The sequence below is a fragment of the Hyperolius riggenbachi genome, chromosome 3, assembly GCF_040937935.1.
Source record: "Hyperolius riggenbachi isolate aHypRig1 chromosome 3, aHypRig1.pri, whole genome shotgun sequence".
NCBI lineage: Eukaryota > Metazoa > Chordata > Amphibia > Anura > Hyperoliidae > Hyperolius > Hyperolius riggenbachi.
In genome coordinates this window covers 275850733-275870065 of record NC_090648.1, presented here as the reverse complement: position 1 = coordinate 275870065, position 19333 = coordinate 275850733, and the positions used below count along the sequence as shown (strand labels likewise).

The 19333-nt window shown below is 41.9% G+C and overlaps 1 protein-coding gene across 1 annotated transcript in view; it reads right to left on the bottom strand.

Annotated features, from left to right (window-relative positions):
- Nucleotides 1-19333, bottom strand: part of MOV10L1 (Mov10 like RNA helicase 1) — a 122060-nt gene that overhangs the window by 50624 nt on the left and 52103 nt on the right. Inside the window, exons 7-11 of the mRNA XM_068276347.1 lie at nucleotides 11618-12124; nucleotides 9850-10041; nucleotides 6464-6578; nucleotides 4652-4829; nucleotides 1999-2069 (exon numbers count right to left, since the gene is read on the bottom strand). Of these exons, the coding sequence (XP_068132448.1) occupies nucleotides 1999-2069; nucleotides 4652-4829; nucleotides 6464-6578; nucleotides 9850-10041; nucleotides 11618-12124 (1063 nt within the window). The remainder of the gene's footprint in view (nucleotides 1-1998; nucleotides 2070-4651; nucleotides 4830-6463; nucleotides 6579-9849; nucleotides 10042-11617; nucleotides 12125-19333) is intronic.

Sequence of the window (19333 nt, the reverse complement as noted above, 5' to 3'; positions counted from 1 at the left end):
CGCCTCCGCAAAGTGAAAGCTTCCCTCCGACGCGCGATCGGTCTCCACTATGCTGCCTCAAACACGGTCTCTCCTTACATAGCTGACCTCCAGCATGATTCAGAGATCCACTACCGTGGAAAAACAAGGTAAACCCCCAGTAATCCTTCCAGGACAGGGCTACCTATAAAAGTTCCATGGCCTCAGCACTGCCTGGCTGCTGACCATATCTAGCTGTAGAGAGCTAGAGGCTTCCCGGGACAGGAAACACAAAGAACTTGTAGGTCGATACTAACTGGTGGAACTTATAGAGAGCTAGTTCTTTGTGTTTCCTGTTGAGGGCGGAGCCCATATCTCATATGTAGCACCTGTCCTGGAGGGTTATTTGAAAAAAATAGCGTTGACAGATAGTGACAGGGAGTGATTGATGGGCGATTCAGGGGGTGACTGGGTGCAAAGAGTGGTCTGGGGGGTGGTCTGAGGGGTGCTGTGGGCGATCAGGGGGCAGAGGGGGGAATCAGTGTGCTTGGGTGCAGACTAGGGTGGCTGCAGCCTGCCTTGGTGGTCCCTCGGACACTGGGACCACCAGGGCAGGAGGCAGCCTGTATAATAGGCTTTGTATACATTACAAAGCCTATTATACATAGGGGCTGCGGCGATCCGGGTGCTAGTAACCCGCCGGCGCTTCCGAACGGCCGGCTACAGCGTGAGGGGGGCGGAGCCAGTCGCCGGCGGCTGATAGCGTCACGAATGACGCGATCGCCGCATAACCACGCCCGCAGCCGCCCCCGCCGGTGGGCGTATTGCGGTCGTTTAGGCCCAATCTTTGCCGCCGCCCATCGGCTGGGGGCGGTCCTCAAGTGGTTAAAGAACACATGAACTGAGAGGAACATGGAGGGTGACATTTTATTTTCTTATAAAAAATGCTGATTGCTTGGCTGTCCTGCTGACTGCCCCACCTCCCACTTTTTTTTTTTTTTTTTTAATAATCTTTGCCATAGATCCTGAATAAACATACAAAGTCTTTTAGCTGATGCTTGACTGCCAGGAAACAGATATGGCAGCCACCATACCCCTTTCACTTCAGGCGTCCTTTAAAGTTTCCTTTAGATGACCCAAAATGTAAGGTGTATTAGATTGTCAGCTTTAAAGGACTTACGAGGTGAAAATAAACTTCTGAGAAAAACAATTATATCTATCCTACTTCTCCTAAAAATGACTTTTTTAGATATCCCACAGTTTTATTTTATATTTAAATCTAGTTTTTAAGTTTTTACTGTTTCATTATCTCTGCTCAATGACACCTTCATCGAGTATACCAGAGCTCAAATCTATGAATTATTGACCCTTTTTATCCCTTTTCTGCTCTTAAAAGCCATTTACTGACAGAAAAATGTTTTATGGCTGTAATTACTTATCCGTGAGGGTCATGCTATAGTCTGACCCAGTCCGACCCGGTCCCGACCCAGACAGAAATTGATACTTGCATACCTGATGTTTAACTTTTTCAGGCAGAGAAAGAAAAAAAGGAACACAGCATAGTTATTTGTGTGCTAGGCACTGTACATATACATGTGTATCTCATGATGTCACATGTCACCTCGTAAGTCCTTTAAAAAACTACTTACATTGGTTAACAAATAAAGGAAAAAAGTAAAAGGCGGTCTCATTCCTAACAACCAGATCTTAGAGAAGCTATGTAATTCAGACTCATTCTGTATTGTACATACAACGCTGGAAGGAAAAGCTTCAATTGTTTTTACAACATTGTTCCCAAAGCACTGCATTAAAGACCTGTTTGGAACAAAAATTTGCGATTCGCTTAAAGCACTTTTACATTTATTTCTCAGATGAATGAAGCTACAGAAAATTATATATTATGCTCACATTTACTGGCATCAGTTCTAACAGATTAATTCCATTTCTTCTTTTAGCAGTGTGACTGACACTTTCTATCCATGTACAGAACCATAATACAGTACATTTTTTATTGCAAAGTGCTGAATTGGAGACACTTACCTCAGCTACAGTACCTACATATTCCAGTGCAGAAGTGGTACGTGCTTGGTATTTTAACAAAACTTTATCTCCTAAAATAAAAAAATATATATACATGGTGGATATATGCTTACAGAGTAAGGCCCAGAGAATATAAAAATATCTAAAATCCATAGCATCTAATGACAATCCATCTTTTGCTAACCACAGTTCAGTCAATAAAATCTATGGTTTTTAGGTTAACTGTAATTTATATTGCTATACAAAGTTTACCGGAACTCAGGAACACATTTGCAAACACATGCTACGGGTGATTTTCCCTCAAAGACAAACACTTTTTTTAATTTGCAAATCTCAAGCTTTTTCAATAAAATTAAAAGGTTCTTTAAAGGGAAGGGGTCCAAGCAAAATAAAAAAATTAGTTTCACTTCCCTGGGGCTTTTACCAGCCCCATGCAGCCATCCTGTGCCCTAGTAGTCACTCACTGCTGCTCCAGTCCCCCGCTGGCAGCATGCCGACCTGGGAGGTCGACAGGTCGCATTGCGCACATTTTTACGCATTCCCGCTAGTGCAGGAACATTAACACGTACATTTTTACGCGTTAGTGGTTCAATGCGTAAAAATTTACGCATTGAACCACTAACGCGTAAAAATGTGTGTTAATGTTCCTGCACTAGCGGGAATGCGTAAAAATGTACACAATGCGACCCGCCGACCTCCCAGGTCCGCATGCTGCCAGCGGGGGAATGGAGCAGCAGTGAGTGACTACGAGGGCACAGGATGGCTGCATGGGGCTGGTAGAAGCCCCAGGGAAGTGAAACTAATTTTTTTATTTTTCTTGGACCTTCCCTTAAAAAAAAAAAAAAACTGTTAGCAAGCTGCCACATTCCTTATCTGATGTCACTTTAAACATATCTTTATCAGAAAGAAAATTAATGACAGAGATCTAAGCAGCATACACACGCTACATGAAAATTGACCAATGGCTGAGAATCGTGCTTATAGGTTCAGGTGCTTAGAGCTTAGTTGTCCTTCTTACCCTCTTGTCTAAAGCAGCTCCATCATGCACTATGTGTCGGCCTTCCCCTACTTCATTATATAGGAACACTGCATTGCACTGCTATAGCTGAGAAGCATCTGTACAGGACTCAGATTGTTCACCTGAGGGAGACAACCCTGCTGCAGACAACCATAGAACATGTATTTGCACCTTCACGATTCACAAAATGAGGGTCAGATGCAGGTGGGGGGGGGGGGGGGGGGAATGCTGTTTTTAAAATATGCAGACAGCAAGATGACCGATCCTATGAAAGAAAAAAAGACGACCCATACTGCTATATGGTCAGGCAAGGTTAGATGGTAAATTTTATTATTAGAACTGTTATTTCAAGACTACCCTAAAAAGAAATTGTCAATACAATTTAAACCTTATTCTAAATTAACATAGCATTGAAGATTTAATGGGTAAATAACTTACCCATTCTCCAGGAAATACACATTCTTAAAGAGACACTGAAGCGAAAAAAAAATTATGATATTATGATTTGTATGTGTAGTACAGCTAAGAAATAAAACATTAAGATCAGATACATCAGTCTAATTGTTTCCAGTACAGGAAGAGTTAAGAAACTCCAGTTGTTCTCTCTATGCAAACAAGCCATTAACTCTCGGACTTAGTTGTGGAGAGGGCTGTTAACTGACTTATTATCTCAACTGTAAGTGAACTGTTTACTTTTTCTCTGCTAGAGGAGAGGTCATTACTTCACAGACTGCTCTGAAAGACTCATTTTGAATGCTGAGTGTTGTGTAATCTGCACATATTATAGAATAATGCAATGTTAGAAAAAACACTATACACCCGAAAATAAAAAGTATGAGCATATTTTCTTTGCTGCTAATCTTCTAGTAATGATACCAGAGGAGGTGGAAAACGGCACCAGATGTCAGACTGGCAGTAAGGAAGCAGGTAGATGCGAACGACTGTGCCACCGGATGAAAGACTCCAACATGCATCAAAAAGAAAGGATTCCGGGCACCAGTTGAGCTTGCTTGTCACCTTTTATTTAAATGCTCCCAATACCTTCATAACGATTAGCAATGATTCCTAGCCTTACAGCTGTTTCACAGGGTAACCCTGCTTCTTCAGAGGCAACAGATCATTGCTAATCGTTATGAAGGTATTGGGAGCATTTAAATAAAAGGTGACAAGCAAGCTCAACTGGTGCCCGGAATCCTTTCTTTTTGATGCATGTTGTTGTTAATCTTCTAGTAATTATTCATAGTACACAACCAATTCACTATATCATATTTTTTTTTTCGCCTCAGTGTCTCTTTAAACCGCTTCCCTCGTCGGCAAAACCAGAGTGGCGTTTTTTTTACCTGAGCCCTCTCAGAAGAAGTCTGGAGATCTGTGGCCATCCTCACCTGTGTTGCAGTGGCCTGCTCCCAGGTAGTGGCCTCCGATCAGGCCATAGCTGCCAAGCTATACAGGTGGGGGTGGCCACAAAGCTTCAGACTTCTTCAGTGAGGGTTTAAAAATAATGTGTATTTCTCTGCAAAAAGGTGAGTGATTCACTTCAATCACCGATTCTTTGTTAACTTACATGATAATGCCCCATAATCCAGGCATACCCTATTATCCATCCAAGATGGTGGATTAATATGACAGCCTTACCCATGAAGAGAGATGGTCTTCCTTCAACCATCCCAGGCACTTCCACTACTAGAAATCCACCATGCTTTTGGAGAATTACCCCACTTAGACTGAATTCCTTAATTTCTCTCTCATTGTGGATATCCTCAAGCCAAAGCAATGTTGACATCTTCTTGCGATAATTGGCTAAATTAAGGATCTGTGTAAAATTGAAAAGACTCCAGAAGTGAGTTTTGATCATTTAAAAAGAAAATAAAAATGAATTTTATAAATTATCAAATCAAACAAAGCAATGTATAGCTCAAGTTTATGCGAACACAGAACGAAGCAAACAACACAATAACCCTCCATAATCCTGGCATACCCTAAAATCAATCCATACATTTGCTTATTATTTGGCAATACACTTCACGGATTTCTGGCCATCAGTATTATTGTCAAATCACTGGAACCTGTCTGAACATAGAATTGATTGGTTGATGTTCTGAAGTACCTTTAAAGTTAAACCTGATGTGTTCTTTTCTCTCATTTCATTTTAATGGATTTTGTAAACGTATTGAACCAACATCATCAAATTCCGCTGATTATACTACAAGTTAAACAATAATAAATAAAAGGAAGGCATGAGCCTGATTCAATGCATACATGTAGTAAAGACGCCTGGTAAAAACGGGTTCTCAAATTTCCTTTTATTGCAGCTTTTAACATTGCAGTTTTTGCCAGGACGCATCAAGTGCCCATTTTTACCAGCTTCATTTTCACACCTTGTTTATTACTTTTCAGTCCCTAACAAACACATCCCCCACAATAAGTTGTTCCAAATTACCCTTAAGTTTGATATTCATTTTCTTACTGTTTAGGGTTGTTTTCATTTGATAGGTGCTGAAAATGGATTTTGTAGATTTAGGGAAAAAACCTCTATAGACAAAAGTCTCTGAAGAAAACTGATATTAGGTAGCAAGATTTCCATAAGGTTAAACAGCGATTTTGTTACTGCAGTTGCACAATAGAAGTGTGCACAGGGATGGGAATATGTGTGAGCTGAGAATGGGGGATAAGGTATGACCACCTCACCAAATCACAAACCACCTCCATTCCATAATACCACTGTACTGTCCCATTCCCTTCCAAAGGGCTACAATCTGATTTTATATATACATTAAGTTTTGCACACCTAATAGTATCCATATAGCAAGCAGTATACTGTATCACAATGGCTTGGGTGCAGTGTAAATATAACAATAAATACATGGGGAAAAAGTACACGCACACCTGCAAAATTTGTATGCAAAACTTATATTGAAAAGCTCACAAAGGTTTAAACATACATATACAGAAACACCAGTATGGGATACACATATGTACACAGCAAGTTGTCAAAATAGTGGCCATAAAGCCTGCATGTAATGGAATAGACAAGTCCCAATGTACTGTGATACACACAAACACCTGCAATCAAAAGTATGTATTTGTGTGGTCATTGTGTTTAATGTGGCTTTGTTGCTAAAAGTGAATATTTTGAGAGTACATTGGGACTTGTCTATTCCATTACATGCAGGCTATATGGCCACTATTTTGACAACTTGCTGTGTACATATGTGTAGCCCATACTATGTACAATCTGATTTTACTCACCTTTCAGCAAAACTCACTACTTGTGTGAGTAATAGCAAACAAAGGTGGCAAATTTGCTACCAAATACATTACTTATATTTTGGTGAGGATCGCTAGATTGCTTACATTCTGCACTGTGCTTTGCCCTAGCAGAATCATAGTGAAGCAGGCTCAATAATACAATTCAGAATAATTATTTTGTCAATACCAAAAACTTACTTCTCCTAGGCAAGGTTCTACTGCTAATACATCCAGGTTGTGTGTAACACATTTTTGAAGCCTTTCTGGGATAGGATATAATGGTATAAAACTTGGAAGCTGTCTTCTTGATGCTCTAATACACACAATGCAAAGAGGTTACATATTAGTCTTGAGTACAGTATCAAGAAAAGAAAAGGAGTACCATAAAATAGTATTGGAGATATATAACATATATAAAAGGATATATAACATATCATAGAACATATCTGAAAATAATATAACAATCCAGAATGGATATTTCACAATTAGACAGCTATACAAAGAATCTAAGGAATTATACTAAAGTACCACAGTCTGAGGTGAATGGCTCCTAAGCCTATGGTACCTCAACAACCATTTTGACTAGGTTAAATAGCATCTATACAACCTAAATCCCATAACACAAACAGGGTTAAAGGGACTCTAAGCATACCCACAACTAATTAATTATATCCTCACACCTACCAGCATGTTTGTAATTAGATCTCCCTGGGTTCCTTGTATTTCATTGCATTGTGCTGAATGGAGCTGCCGACACTGGGGAAAGTGTTGTCCTGTGTAATACAATGCTGGACTCCAAAAAGCGTAGAAACGATGGAAAGATGCATATCATTTTGAAACTCTCTTTCTCCTCTTTTCAATGATATATAAACCGCCGCCCTACGCCTTTTAGTTTTCTCTATTTTTTGAAAAGGCGTAGGGCAGCGGTTTATATATCATTGGAAAGAGGAGAAAGAGAGCTTCAAAATGGTATGCATCTTTCCATAGTTACTGCACTGCTCGGAGTCTCTTTAATGAAATATAATTAAATAAAACGCAGCTTTGAAGGAAACCTATCCAACAAGCGCTTGCCAGACATGCTCTTGTGACCGCACTCCCCGTCATGTGGAAGTACGGTTATACTGCACAAACTTGGGGAGATCCCCTCAAAGAGAGCACAGTAAGCCACGGTAACTAGAGGCTTCCATGTACGTGGGCGAGTATGGAATTTTTTTGTCATATGTTTGCTGTAACCCATTCGCGTTCCGTCGTTTTCACGTGAGAAATGTTCACCTCCCATTCATTAGCCTATAACTTTATCACTACTTATCACAATGAACTGATCTATATCTTGTTTTTTCCGCCACCAATTAGGCTTTCTTTGGGGGGTACATTTTGCTAAGAGCCACTTTACTGTAAATGCATTTTAACAGGAAGAATAAGAAAAAAATGGAAAAATTCATTATTTCTCAGTTTTCAGCCATTAGTTTTAAAATAATACATGCCTCCATAATTAAAACTCACGTATTGTATTTGCCCATATGTCCTGGTTATTACACCGTTAAAATTATGTCCCTATCACAATGTATGGCGACAATATTTTATTTGGAAATAAAGGTGCATTTTTTCCATTTTGCATCTATCACTATTTACAAGTTTAAAATAAAAAAATATAGAAATATTTCATCTTTACATTGATATTTAAGCAGTTTAGACCCTTAGGTAAATTTTTACATTTTTTTTTTTTATTGTAATGGTTTCTTGTTTTTTTTATAGTAAACATTTTATTTGGGTAGTTTTTGGAGGGTGGGAGGTAAACAATAGATTTATAATGTAAATGTGTGTTAATTTTTATATTTTTTTACTTTCAGTTGTAGTATTACTTTTTGGCCACAAGATGGCGGCCATGAGTTTGTTTACATGACGTCACTCTAAGCGTAACACACGCTTAGAGCGACGCATGGGGGAGGTGACAGCCAGAAAAAGCACAGCTTCCGAGAGAAGCTGTCGCTTTTTCAGCAGGGGAGAGGAATCAGTGATCGGGCACCATAGCCCGATACATTGATTCCGTGGCTACCGAATCCGCGGCCAGGAGTGCGCGTGCACATGCGCGATCGGCTGCGGGAGCGCGCATGGTTCCTGGACGTAGATTCTACGTCCAGGAACCAAAATAGGTTAAGATGCCCCTCTATGAGTACATGAAAGAAACAGGAGATCAGTTTAAGAAATATTAATTAATGTTATATAAAATTATCTTTCCATTTCATCTAGTAACCAGGTATGAATTTCCAAAAACGGACTAACATTTTTCTTTTATTGCCATCATTACATTTTTCAGCAATGTGTTCTATGTTGGCTGTTCCGAGGGTTCAGACTAGATGGATTCAGTTCCTATGCACATCGATGAGCTGTGGGTACTCATAACCCTGCCTCTGGTTTACCAACTGTGCTTCTCTCTGGACCACTTTTAGTAGATACTAGCAACTGTAAGGAAGAAGCCTCTACTGTGTGAGTGCCAGCAAAAAGCTTTCCTACTCTGGGCTAAGCAAAAATGACATTGGTCAATGACTGACAGGGAAAAGTGTTATTCAGTGATGAATCCACTTTTTCCATAGCGGAAAATACTGTAATTGCACTACATTTGAAAGAAAGTATCCTGGTCAAGTCATAATTCACCAAAGATCACTGAAGCAACACAAATTTGTAATGGTTTGGTCTTGTATGAAAGCATCTGGTGTTGGAAGACTGCACAACTGATGGAATGCACAAATGTATACTGATGTCGTATATGTGAAGGAGTGCTACTACGGGGTTGCTATGGATGCATGTTGCTAGGGACACATTGTGCCCCAGCGGCATTCATCACCACTTGGTTGTACAGGGTCTCTATGGATGCACGTCGCACAGCTCTGCCTGCCCAAGCGCTGATTGGATGGCGAGGATGCATTAGCATACGCGTCAGGAGTCGGATGCGAACCAATCCCAGTTAGGGGGTTATGTACCTTGACACCGCCCATGGTGCACGGACAAGGTGGACCTTTGCAGGAAGCGGATTCACCTGCCCGCCGCCTACGCTGCACATGGAATATAACAGCTGAAGGGGGTGGCGCGGACATTTTACAATATTGATCAGATTGGCATTGTGTGACCTGGGACATTATGGGCATCTTCTTAAAGGAATACTGTAGGGGGCGGAGGAAAATGAGTTGAACTTACCTGGGGCTTCTAATGGTCCCCCGCAGACATCCTGTGCCCACGCAGCCACTCACTGATGCTCCGGCCCCGCCTCCAGTTGACTTCTAGAATTTCAGACTTTAAAGTCTGAAAGCCACTGCGCCTGCGTTTCTGTGTCCTCGCTCCCGCTGATGTCACCAGGAGCGTACTGCGCTGACACAGACCATACTGGGACTGCGCAGTACGCTCCTGGTGACATCAGTGGGAGCGAGGACATAGCAACGCAGGCGCAGTGGTTTTCAGACTTTAAAGTCTGAAATTCCAGAAGTGAACCGGAGTCATTAAAAGGTATCACCTTTGGTTTTTATGTCTTCGGATTCTATATAAATACAAAGTAATAATAAAAGGGTACATAGAATACAATCACTTGCCTTTTTTGAGGTGTGGAAATAACCACGTTTTTACACTCTAGCTCCTGAATCACTTTGTTTTTCTTGGAAGAATATTCTTTAGAAGGCAGCAATAAGGATTCCTCTTCACTTTCAATCATGGCTTCAATGTAACGTCCAATCACAAAATCTTGAAAACATAACAGCACCAGCTCTTTGCACCGACCTGGGTTTCTGAAAAAGATATCAGCACAAAAGTTGACCAAAATCTCATAGAATTTTTTTATTTTTATTTATGGACATATCCATGCCTTGCACTGGTCAATGCCAATTTAATCATGAAATAACGGTCAGTAAGTTGGATTAGTATTGCTCTGTAAATTGAACAGGCTACAGGCACACTATACATTGAGCAACGAATGACCCAAGTAATCTTTAGTTCTTAAACCAGTTATTATGACTATACCAGCAAGCTTGATGTTTATTACTGAAAAACAAAAACTACGATTTATTCATCACTAGATTACAAAGGATATTCTAGAGACTTCCCACTGTCCCTGGCTTAAAAAGTTTGCCAGGAAAAAAAAAAACCTATGTGCACAGTTATGTATTCCTGTCCCTCTCGTCTCAGAGGCTACCATCCAGTAATGAACCTAAATATAAGGACATGGAAGTTCTAGGGAGGGGGAGTGAGGCAATCTGAGCAATGTCATTGGAACAGAAAGAGCCAAGCTGTAGGACCTTTCTCCTTAAGATTTTTCTTGCATCATAATTTGATGCCATTCAGGTCAACTACACAATCTGGAGGGGAGTAGCTTCACCATATGCTGCCAGTTTCGCCAGTCTGCAAATTGCTATGCCCCAAGTTGTCTGTTCACCTCAGATTCGAGCACATAGCAGAAAAAGAAACAGGGGCTCAACAGGCAGAACACAAGTGTAGGGTCATGAGTCCAAAGGCAGAAAACAAGGAGAGGGAGGAGGTACCTCAGTCAGAGCACAGCAGGAAAGAAGGCAGAGTTTCTTAAAGAATACATCTGGGGTGTTAAAAAAAAAAAAAAGCAGATCTACTTACTTGGGGCTTCCTCCAGCCCCTAGCAGCTTATACGTCCCTTGCTGGAGCACCGCTCCCATACGGTGGCCTGGGGTCCCTCCATTGCAGCAGCCAACCTGGCAAGGTCGGCAGCCACTGCGCCTGTGCGAGCCAGCTCATGTAGCCGGGAGCATTCTGCGCAGGCGCAGAAGTCATGCGCCTACGTAGAAAGCTCCTGATTACAGGAGCACAATTGGCGCGTCTGCGTGCTTGCACAAGTGCAGAGGCTGCCAACCTCGCCATGTCAGCTGCTGCAATGAAAGGGAACCCTGGGCCACCGGCTGGGAGGGGCGCTGCGGTGAGGGACACATAAGCTGCCAGGGGCTGGAGGAAGCGCCAGGTAAGTTGATCTGATTTTTTTTTTTAAATATCCTGGATGTATTCTTTAAGTCAAAATCTCAGGAGGAACAGGGGAGCAGCAATCTTAAAGGCAAAATACAGAAGAATGACATTAACATGGATGAAAAGTCAGAAATGATTGAAAGGTAGAATCATGGAACCAAAGGCGAAAAACAATAGATGAAGAAGCAAGATGTGAAAGTAACAACATAAAACATTTTACAGTCTGTTTGTATGAAAAGGGTCTATAGTTTTAAAATGTACTTAAAACACTTAAAGAAGCTGAGCAGACCAGACTGTAGTTATAATAGAAAATCCTAAAACTGGATTACCGTACATAAAACCGGAAAGAAGGTTTAGCACACCAAAATGAATCTATACCTTGCTTCACAAGTGATTGTAATGCAAGTCTTTTCTCCAGGAAGAATTTCCAGTGGTTCACTACAAGCAGACTGAGGAGTTTCCGTATTGTCCACATTCAAATCCCCGCTTCCAAACTGTTCAGTATAGATTTCACACTGGTTATTAGTAATTGGATGATCTTCTGAGGAGTTATTTAACGTCCTGTTCTTGGAATTATTTATTGGATAGCGGTATATCGATGTTAAAACAGAAGCAGGTTCTCTTAGAAATTTAGAGCAGTAACCAGGAATTAAATGAGGCACACCATACAATTTACCATTAGAGGTACGAGATATTAAACTAGCAGACACAGTCTTTTTATTTTTCACAGGACTGTGTTCACTTGGTTTTTTTTGTTCTGACTTTACTGGCGTTTTATTAAAACTGTCTTTGTTAGAAGCCAATATTTCAAACTTGAACTTGTTTTCTTTTTCCAGTCCTGCAACTCTGCAGGCTACCAACGCCTGACGATTATTTCCTTTATTCCTGTTAAATATAAAGCAACAATCGAATCGTCAAAAATTATTATGTAAACTTATTTTGAGTTAAACATACCTTAGGCGACGTTAATTCTGTCGTTTTTTGTTCAACAGTTTGTACAATATAGTGAATGTGCCCAAGATAACAAAATGACCAAGCATCACTTTATTTCTCTAGACATCAAAATGAAAATGACACATAAAAATGCAGCATATATGCAAACTTTAACCTCCAGCGATGTATATTTAAGGGCAGGGCTGTTGAGACATTTTTGGGTCCTGAAATTGGGGCAGACAAGAGTACAGACTCTTGACTCCAACTAAATTGAAATAGTAATAAATAAAAATATACAGCAAGTATAAATGTCCAATTTCACAAAAAATGGTCTTAACGGTAAATACTTCTTTCCTGTATGAATAAAGCTAAATGAATAGCTGTGTTTTAGTGAGGTTCAGCTATTTCAGCAACGCATTTTGATATCCACACTGACATAAGTGCCTTCACAGTCTCATGTCCACACTGAAGTGTTGTGCAGCTGGGCATCCCAGCAAAGCACTACTGCATGTATTTCAGTGCGTTGTGCTACGCAATCCCATGCAGTGTAACTGAATCGGATCAGTAACACAGCGGCCAGCAACGCAGGAGCCGAGCATTGTGTGTTGCTAGCCAATGTACAAATGCAATTGGACGTAGATGTGAAAGGTACAGGTACTACCGAACTAGGGTCCCCAAGAAGCAGCAAGATCCACCATTTACCTGAATAGCGTGTTCTGCATGAGTGTACAATTGACTGGCAAAAAAGGATGTGTGTATAGGCCCTAAATAAAACCTTGTCTTTTCTTTTTTTTGGGGGGGGGGGGGGGGGGGGGGGAGAGGTATTTTGTTTAAACTGGCTAAGTACAGCATCAGCTAGCTAGCCAGTAGTTCTGTGATTAAATGGCATGCATGTTTCCTTCCTTCAGTGATCATGGCATAGTTTCACACTGTCATGTTGCGTTGCAATAGACACTATTTTGCGAACAGCAACACAGTGTGATGATAAAGTTCCAAGGTGTCAATACTGCCTTATTTGCAATTTGATGCAGTGGAATCCGTTAGGGCTCTTTCACATCAGAGCTGGCGTTGGAGAAAGCTCAAAGCATACGTTTTGTTGTATAAGTTTTAATGCGTTTTGATATGCGTTGCACTGCAGTGAGTGTGCGTTTTTAATGCGTTACAGCACATAGGAAAACGCAGGTCATTTTTTTTTCTTTTTAGTTTTCAACTTTCTACATTGTTCCTCTGTTGCATTCTGGGACTGATTGCCTGCGTTAACGTTTTAAAAACGCGCATAGCGTGCGTTTTACATTGACTAACATTGTAATGCATAAAGCTAGTGTCGGCCAAAAAACTGCGCCTGGGTGCAGTGTAACGCAACGCACAAAAACGCTGCGTTATATGTGAACGCTAAAATGAAAGTCTATGGCCTTTCATTTCACCTTGGGTAACGCAAACTTTACCCGTTGCGTTGAAACGCAGAAAATCTGCCCTGATGTGAAAAAGCCCTTAGGAATGCACTGTAGTTTTTGCCTTAACTTATCAGCACACACATTGACATGCATAATGCACATCTATCACAATGTAATAAATGCTGCGAGTCAATGACAGTGCACACTAAAGCTTGTGCACAACTGAATTAAGTGTAAAATGTTCCTTTTACTTTGATTGCTTTGCGTTATGTGCACATTATAAGGGCACACTATGCAATGCGTGTGAAACTTGCCTACAATACATCATCATATTAAAGGATACCTGAGGAGAGAGGGATGTGGAGGCTGCCATATTTATTTCTAAGCAATGTCAGTTGGCTGGCTGTCCTGCTGATCTTTCTGGCATCATTAATGTCTGACTTGCACACCTGAAACTAAACAAGCATGCAGCTAATCCAGTCAGGGCTCGTTCCCACTATCGCGAATCTGCATGCGTCCAATGCATGCGGATTCGCACATGTAATGCAAGTGGATGGGCCTGTTTCCACTGTAGCGTTGTTGAGGTGCGTTTTTTTCAGCGGTAAAAAAACGCACAAAAGAGCCAACGAATTCGCCTGCGAGTGGAATGCATGCGAATCGCCGCTAATGTATTTAATATTAAAAACGCATGCGTTTGTTACATGCGTTTTTACCCGCGATTTCGCACCTTTTTCTATTTTATTTTGCCCTGGCAGTGTCATGGTTAATAAAATCGCACGCGAAATCGCGGGTAAAAACGCATGTGGAAACGCATCCGCATGCGTTTTTACAAGTGTCGGAATGCCGGCGAAATCGCGTCGCAACAGTGGAAACAAGCCCTCAGACTTCAGTCTGAGCACCTGATCTGCATGCTTGTTCAGGATCTATGGCTAAAGGTGCATACACACATCAGACTATAGTCTTTGGAAAATGAAAGATCACAGACCAATCTTACCACCCTTCATGTAGTATGAGAGCCATACTCTACACAGTCTTTTCTATGGAGCTGAACTCCACATCAGAAAAAAATCTTTGCAAGATGCTGCACACACAGATGCTGTGCAGACACAAAAGATCAGTATCTGCAAAACGGGAAAATTGATACTTACCTGTAATTTTCCTTTCCTGGTGCATCTCCATGTCGGCATACTCATGGGTTAGCTCCGCCCCTCTAACCCCTATAGGACCAATCAAAATTCTATATATATATGGTCCCTACCCCTTCCACCTCATTCTAATAATTTAGAACTCAGACACGATGGACCAGGGTGGGACGTATGCCGACATGGAGATGCACCAGGAAAGGAAAATTACAGGTAAGTATCAATTTTCCCGTTTCCCTGGTGCCTCCATGTCGGCATACTCATGGGATTTGCATAGTAGTAATAAGAGACCAAACGGGTGGGTGCTATCAACAACTATTTATGTACTGCTGATAAAACACTCTGTCCAAATTTAACAGAAGTCAACAGAGCTGGATTCACTCTGTAATGATTTATAAATGTGTTAGGCGACGACCAATTTGCTGCCTTGCAAATATTTATCAACGAGACTCCAGTCGCTGCTGCCCAAGAGGAAGAGATACTCCGCGTCGAATGTGCTGAGGTAGAAGAAGGTGCTTCTGACCCTCTGGCTCTATATGCTTCCTTGATCAGTCGGACCAGCCATGCTGCTATGGTCCTAATGGCGACTTCCTTTCCTTTCCTTGGACCTGCTGGATTCACAAACAGGTGATCCGAATTTCGGAATGTACTGGTTACCTGAAGATACAATTGCAACCATCTTGCCACATCTAATGGATGCCCATTAGGAAACCCATCTTCCATAGGAAAGGCTGGCAACGTCCACTCCTGATTCAGATGCTTTACTGATATCACTTTTGGAAGGAAATGTGACATTGGTCTTAGTACCACTCTGTCTTGAAAGAAGCTCAAGAAGGGTTCTTTCCAACTCAGTGCCCTTATTTCTGATACTCTTCTTCCTGATGAAATTGCGATCAGAAAAGCCATCTTTAAGGTCATGTTCCACACTGAACAGTTCTCTGGAGGTTCAAATACTTCAGAAGATAAATATTCAAGAACCAAGGGAAGATCCCAACTTGGACATATTTTCTGTAACGGCGGTCTCAACTTCATGATGGCCTGGAAAAACTGCTGCACCAATCTGTGTGATGCCAGTTGTGTGCCAACTAATGCTGATATTGCTGAAACCTGTACTCTGAGTGTTCTTACAGTCAGTCCTATATCGAAACCTGTTTGCAGGAACTCCAAGACGTGTGGTACTGAGGGAGTAAGGTAATCCACTCTCTTCTGTAAAGAGAACTCAATAAATCTTCTCCATACTCTATAGTAGGTATTATTCGTAGAGGACTTTCTTGCTTTTAGCAATGTTTCTGCCACTGTTTGTGAAAATCCTGCTTTCAACAAATTTTCCCTCTCAATCTCCACGCAGTCAACGATATTCTGTGAATATGCTGATGTCTCAGTTCTCCTTGCGACAAGAGGTCTGATAACAGGGGAAGCTTCCAATGGGGTGCCACTGACATCTTGAGAAGTAACGGAAACCATGGCCTCTTTGGCCAGAATGGAGTTATCACTATCGCTTCCACATTCTCTGCTTGAAGTCTGTTCAAGAACCTCAATATAAGCGGAGTCGGGGGAAAAGCGTAGATCATATTCGCCCTCCATGCCTGAGTCATTGCGTCCACTCCCTCCGCCTTCTTGGACGGGAATCTGGAGAAGAACCTTGGCAATTGGCAGTTCAGATCTGAGGCGAACAAATCCAGCTGCGGCAGACCCCAACGTTGCACTAACATCTGGAAGATCTCCTTTTTCAACATCCATTCGTTGTTCTCTATCCGGTTTCTGGACAAAAAATCTGCACGTGCATTCTGATTCCCTGGAATGTACACAGCTCTTAGTGACAATAGACTCTTCTCTGCCCACCGCATGAGTGGTTCCACTTCCTTCATTAGAGACTTGCTCCTGGTGCCTCCCTGCTTCTGCACGTAGGCCACTGCCGCCTTGTTGTCCATTTGGATACAAACTGCATGTCCGTTCAATAGATGAGCAAAGGCTTGAGTTGCCCTGAAGGCTGCTCTCAACTCCAGAATATTGGATACAACCTCCGTCTGGGGATTGCTCCATCTCCCTTGGGCCCATTTGTTCATACAATGTGCTCCCCAGCCCATCCTGCTGGCATCCGATGTAACAATGATCCAGTGATATGGAGATAACTGATTGGCATTGCATAAGTTCTGCTGCTGCATCCACCACAGAAGGGACATCCTGACTTTTTGAGATATCTTGATTAACTGTGTCATCGAGTGATGGTTCCATTGACTTAGAAATAACTCTTGCAGAGGTCTCATGTGCCACCTGCTCCATTTCACCATTACTATGGCTGAAGACATTAATCCTAGCACATGCATACATGTTCTTGCCGTCAATGAGTGTTGATGGAAAATCCATCTGACTTTGTGAATCAGGTCTTGAACCTTTGCGTCTGGTAGGGATACTGAATCGTTCACTGTATTGAACACTGCGCCTAGATATATCAGTATTCTGCTTGGTTCGAACTGGCTTTTGCTTAGATTGATAACCCAACCCAAGTCGGCCAGGAAGTCTATTACTTTCTTTGAGTCTTTCAGTAGATCTTCTTTGGATCTTGCCACTACCAGAATGTCGTCCAGGTAATGATGAGCTTTTACTCCCTGCGTCCTTAGTTCGGCTATTGCTGATACCAGTATCTTTGTAAATGTCCGAGGAGAGGTTGAAAGTCCGAATGGCAGCGAACAGAACTGTAGATGGTTGTTCCCTAGAGAAAATCTCAGATACTTTTGATATCGATGATGTATGGGTATATGGTAATAGGCATCTTGAAGGTCTATGGACATCATCCAGTCGCCCGGGGATATTGCCAATATTATCGATTGTAATGATTCCATCTTGAATCTGGGCACCTTTATCAACTTGTTCAGATATTTCAGATCTATAACCGGCCTGAATCCTCCTGATTTCTTCTGTACCATAAACAGAGGCGAATAGATCCCTTCGAATTTTTCCGAAGTCGGCACCGGTAGTACTACTTTCTGTCGTACCAAGGACTGGACGTATTTCAACAATACCTGCTTTTTCTCTGGATCTGCCGGGATTCTTGTAGGAACCCATCTGTCTTGCGGTAACCTCCGAAAAGTCCATTTGTGCCCATTCTTTATCACCGAATGTACCCATGGGTCTCGAATCTTCTCCACCCAAACTTTGACAAATGATCTTAGCCTTGATCCTTCTGTCACCGCCTGGGCGGGCGCACCTTCAAAAAGGCTGCTTTTGCTGTCCTCCGGGCTTGGTTGATGATTTTAGGGACCTTGCCAGGTTAGCCTGAGTGCTTCTCCAGTTCTTCCTAAATGACCTTCCTGGTCTATAACTCTTGGCGTCAGAGAATCTGTTTGTCGGCTGTCTTTTTGTACTTGGATAGTTCTTCTTTACTGGTCTATCTTGCGGTAGCAGTCCCGATTTTCCTCCTCTCACTCTTGTAATGGCCTTGTCCATCTCTTTGCCAAACAGTGACGAACCATCAAAAGGAATCTTCACCCAGCTCTGTTTTGATCCCATATCTGCCTTCCAGTGCTTCAGCCATAAGGCCCTTTTAGCTGTTACCGAGTTCAACATTACTCTAGATGCAGCCCTCAAGGTATCCATTGCGGCTTCACTGATGAAGTCAGCTGAAAGCTTCAAATCATCTAATGCTGTAATTATCTCTGATGGATCCACTCCTTTCTCAATTGCCTCTTCTATATTGGCGATCCAGACACTTAATGCCTTTCCAACCGATGTCAGTGCTATAGCAGGTTTACAGATTTGTCCAGTTGTAAGATAGACTTTCTTCAAATCATTATCAATTCTCCTATCCAGGATATCCTGGAAAGTTACTGTATTCTCCATTGGTAGGGTGACATGCTTCATTAATCTTGAGAGTGAGGCATCAATTATCGGTGGAGAGGATAAGAAAGGAGCTTCTTCTTCTTTAATTGGATACAGCTTCGAAAACTTATTGTGTAGGGATGTCTTGTTCTCCACTTTCTCCCATTCTTCCAACACGATATTTTTAATTTCTCTCATCAAGGGAAAAGAACAATGTTTCTTAGACAGATGAGTATAGTACTCCTTATTCTGCGGTTGTTCCTCAGGAGGGTCCTTCCATTCCAGAGCCTCCTTTACCGCAGAGATAAAAGGTGCCGTAAGAGAGAAGCTAAAGAGGCCTGAAGACAATTCCTCGTCTGATGCCTCTGGATCTGGTTGCCTTTCTGTCGTATTTGCCTCAGCTTGTGACGTACTTGCTGATGAGGAGAGCGTGGCTACTTCCTCTCTCACTACTCTCCTTATTACTTCCACCAGATCTTCTGTCTTTGCTTCATTCTCTTTTGCCACTTGACCTAGGCAAGATGAGCATAAGGTTTTTCCCCGCATAGCCACCCCCGGGCATGCCCAGCACTGGCCCTTATCTGGCATTGATTGCTTTCTCGGGGATCTAGATCTGGATCTTGAATGGCGTGATGATCTATGTTGTTTATCGAAATAGGTTGAAGGGCCATAATGAGATCTTGATCTTGACTGTCTGCTTCGGTAAGATCCTCCACTTCTGTGCCGTGACGGTGACCGAGGGCTATTAGCACCTCCTTGTCCCGGTGGAATCACATAAGAGCTGAAAAACATAATTTATATATTCA